This window comes from Gekko japonicus, unplaced genomic scaffold, assembly GCF_001447785.1.
Source record: "Gekko japonicus isolate JY-2015 unplaced genomic scaffold, Gekko_japonicus_V1.1 scaffold2152, whole genome shotgun sequence".
In the NCBI taxonomy this organism is placed as follows: domain Eukaryota; kingdom Metazoa; phylum Chordata; class Lepidosauria; order Squamata; family Gekkonidae; genus Gekko; species Gekko japonicus.
Genome location: NW_015164258.1, coordinates 223,516 through 226,959, shown reverse-complemented (window position 1 = coordinate 226,959; position 3,444 = coordinate 223,516). Strand labels below are relative to the sequence as shown.

The following is a 3,444-nucleotide window of genomic DNA, read 5'->3' as shown; positions in this document are numbered from 1 at the left end:
AATCCCCCCCCCCCGTTCTTAGATGGACCCAGTCTGGACCGGATGCAAACAGCCAGATCACTCACAATCCAGAATTACCCTTTCAAAAAAATGCTGAAAACCAGACTTATACAAAGCAAGCATTTCAGAAAGTGGGAGATGACGAATGCCGTCAGCCATTCCAGATCCAACGGTGACCTAGTTTTCTCGTCACTGCATCCCCCCAGGCATGGAGTTCCATGGTTCCCACAAAACTGATAGTCTGTCTTCTGTCTCAGCGACGCTTTAGATTTATTTGCAACGATAAAGGAACATATTCGAAGGACTGGGAGGGAGGGAGCGGCTGGCAGCATGACAGCTTGGAAACCCAATGAATCAACAGCATTCTGGGGGTGTTTTTATTTTGGTTTGTTTGTTAAAAATAGTTTGGAACCCAATGGGTCTCCAAGCATCGACACCACTGGTGGTACGGGGTTCCGCTGGTGGAGCTCCTGATGGCACCTGGTATTCTGGGCCACTGTGTGACACAGAGTGTTGGAGTGGATGGGCCACTGGCCTGATCCAGCATTGGCTTCTCTTCTGTTCTTATGTTCAGAGATCATAATTGGCAGCTAGATCCAGGTGGGCAGCCGCGTTGGTCTGAAGCAGCAGAGCAAATGTAGAGTCCGGCGGCACCTTTAAGACCAACAAAGGTTTATTTATTCAAGGTATGAGCTTTCGTGTGCACGCACACTTTTTCAAATTTTAAAAAGTGTGCATGCGCAAGAAAGCTCATACCTTGAACCTTTGTTGGTCTTAAAGGTGCCGCTGGACTCTGTAATCGGCAGCTAATGCCTTTGAGCATCTGGGAGACAGCACCTTCCCGATCTGAGATTTGGAATCAGCAAAGAACTCTCCATAGCATGTCAGGGGGCTGGGTGACGGCTGCTTTCGCTAGAGGGGTCTGGCATGGAACCGTTTTCAGACAGGTGGGGAGAGTTTCCAGATTTTGCGGATGTAGTAAAGCTAGCAAATAGGACAGGAACAGAGGGGCATAACCGATGCAGGCACAGTAGCCATACCTCAGCCACCCCCTGAATCCCCCACTAGTTTCTGAGATTTCACTTTAAGAACTACTTGCATCTTTTCAGACCTCACCTCTTCCATCATAAGGACTAGAAACTTGCCTTTTCTTTTTAACAGTGTCTGCAAGAGGCTCAGAAAGCAAAATTCTATCCTAGAGGTCAAATCACCGCCCTTGCACAAATTAATTTTTTTATTTATTTTATTCGACTTCTAAGTTTCTGAGATTTCACTTTAAGAATTACGTGCATCTTTTCAGACCTCACTTCTTCCATCATAAGGACTAGAAGCTTGCCTTTTCTTTTTAACCGTGTCTGCAAGAGGCTCAGAAAGCAACATTCTATCCTGGAGGTCAAATCGCCGCCCTTGCACAAATTTATTTCTTTATTTATTTATTTTATTCTACTTCTATCCCGCCCTCTCCGCATGGCAGGCTCAGGGCGGGTTACATCAAATTGGCTAAATATGCAATACACACAATTAACACAATTAAAACACCAGTAAAATACCACAATAACCTTTATCCGGTGCCGTTGTCATTGACATTAAAACCTCACAGATGCCGACTCTGGTATGCAGTTCTGAGTCCAATGTTCCCTCTAAGCTGTGGAGTCTTGTGAGCAGAAATTCTACTTTGTGAGCTACTGGCATTAAAGCTGTGAGCGAGCAATTTGGCTCCTGCATAAATTAGTCTGCTTGGGAGCCAACCTTCCTGTGCTAAGATAAAAAAATGTGTGAGCCGGAGGCTAAAAAACTGTGAGCTAGCTCACACTAACTCAGCTTGGAGGGAACACTGGTTCTGACCCCCAGAAATGTGCCCTGTCAACAGTTAATCCATTGACTTTTAGGTGTGATATATTTTTGGAACCGGGGGTGGGGGGCAATGTTCCCTCTAAGCTATGGAGTCCTGTGAGCAAAAATTCTGCTTTGTGAGCTACTGGCATTAAAGTTGTGAGCAGGAGCTTTGGCTGCTGCATAAATTAGTTTGCTCTGGAGCCATCCCTTCCTGAGCTAAGACAAATATGTGTGAGCCAGAGGGTAAAAGACTGTGAGCTAGCTCACACTAACTCAGCTTAGAGGGAACACTGGTGGTGGGGTAGATTTGCAGCTCACCTCCATCAGAGTCTCCTCCGGTAACTCAGGTGCCTCAAAAGTGACTGTTCCTTCCAGGTTGGCCGTGATCGGGTCCGCAAACGTGTATCTGAACCCCGACGGGGCTTCCAACACGTCGACGCCAGCTCCCACGACTAAGTGCCGCCCACTGAAAGATCCTCCAGAACTTAAGGAGCTAGACGATCCCACTAAACAGTCAAAATATTTAAAAAGTTACCAGTATGCTAATGCCCACACAAGCAAAGCTGAAACGCGACCAGGCTGAAAAACACCAACCTCTTCCTTCCTATCTCACCCCCACCATCCCGTTTTTAATGTACCAAACATCGATTACAAATCCGACCTGGTTTAATTATAGCAGTTTAAATCCTCAGTTGACTAATTCCTCTTAAAAAGGAAGGAGCGAACAGAAACAGCCTCGTTTATAGTTAATCAGACCATTTCAACTGCTCTGGTGTGAACAGAGTTCCGTGTGATTAGGGACTTCCCCGTTCAGTGCGTGGAGTTTTCCCAGAGAGTAAAACAAGCAGTCTTGAAAGGTGTTCTGGGTGCCCTACAGCCCTGCAGGGCTTTGAACAGCGCCAGAATTATTGAAGCCTCCTTCGGTCTCGAAATTCAGATTTCAAGTCGCATTAAGTGTTTTATGTCTGCGCTCCAAAGTCATGGACTAAATGGCTGATCTGTAAAAGGACGCTTTATGTACAGTTCCACTTACGGCATTGTGCCTGCCGGGTAGCTCGTACTATACCCCCACCCACGCATACATGTAGTGTTGACTACACTGGTTTTTCTACTTCTACAGCAACACAGAACGCCCCCCCCCCCACCCTGCATTGAAGGATGGAAAGTAACAAAGGCCATGGCATTAAGGAGAGGGTTACCTGAAAACATTCTGGCCCTGGTGGTTTGTGGCGGCGTTGTCCCACTGGGAGGGGATCCAACTGTGAAGATCACTGGGGAGGGGCTGGCTGAGCCCCCGTCCCTGGCTCTGGAGTTTAAGTTCCCTCCACAGGTGGCTGACGGAGCTGCAGGAGGAAGAGCAAAGAGATGGGGAGGAAAGATAATAAACACAGGCAGATAAAATTAAGAAGAAGAAGAAGAGACTGGATTTATACCCCGCCTTTCACTACCCGAAGGCTTACAATCTCCTTTCCCTTCCCCTCCCCACAACAGACACCCCGTGAGGTAGGTGGGGCTGAGAGAGCTCTCTTGAGAACTGCCCTTGAGAGAACAGCTCTGAGAGAACTTGTGAATGATCCAAGGTCACACCAGCAGCTGCACGCGGAGGAG

The 3,444-nt window shown here is 47.4% G+C and overlaps 1 protein-coding gene across 1 annotated transcript in view; it reads right to left on the bottom strand.

Annotated features, from left to right (window-relative positions):
* Positions 1 to 3,444, bottom strand: part of ULK1 (unc-51 like autophagy activating kinase 1) — a 156,122-nt gene that overhangs the window by 11,870 nt on the left and 140,808 nt on the right. The window contains 2 exon segments of the mRNA XM_015408703.1: positions 2,155 to 2,342; positions 3,036 to 3,179. Coding sequence (XP_015264189.1) covers positions 2,155 to 2,342; positions 3,036 to 3,179 — 332 coding nt within the window.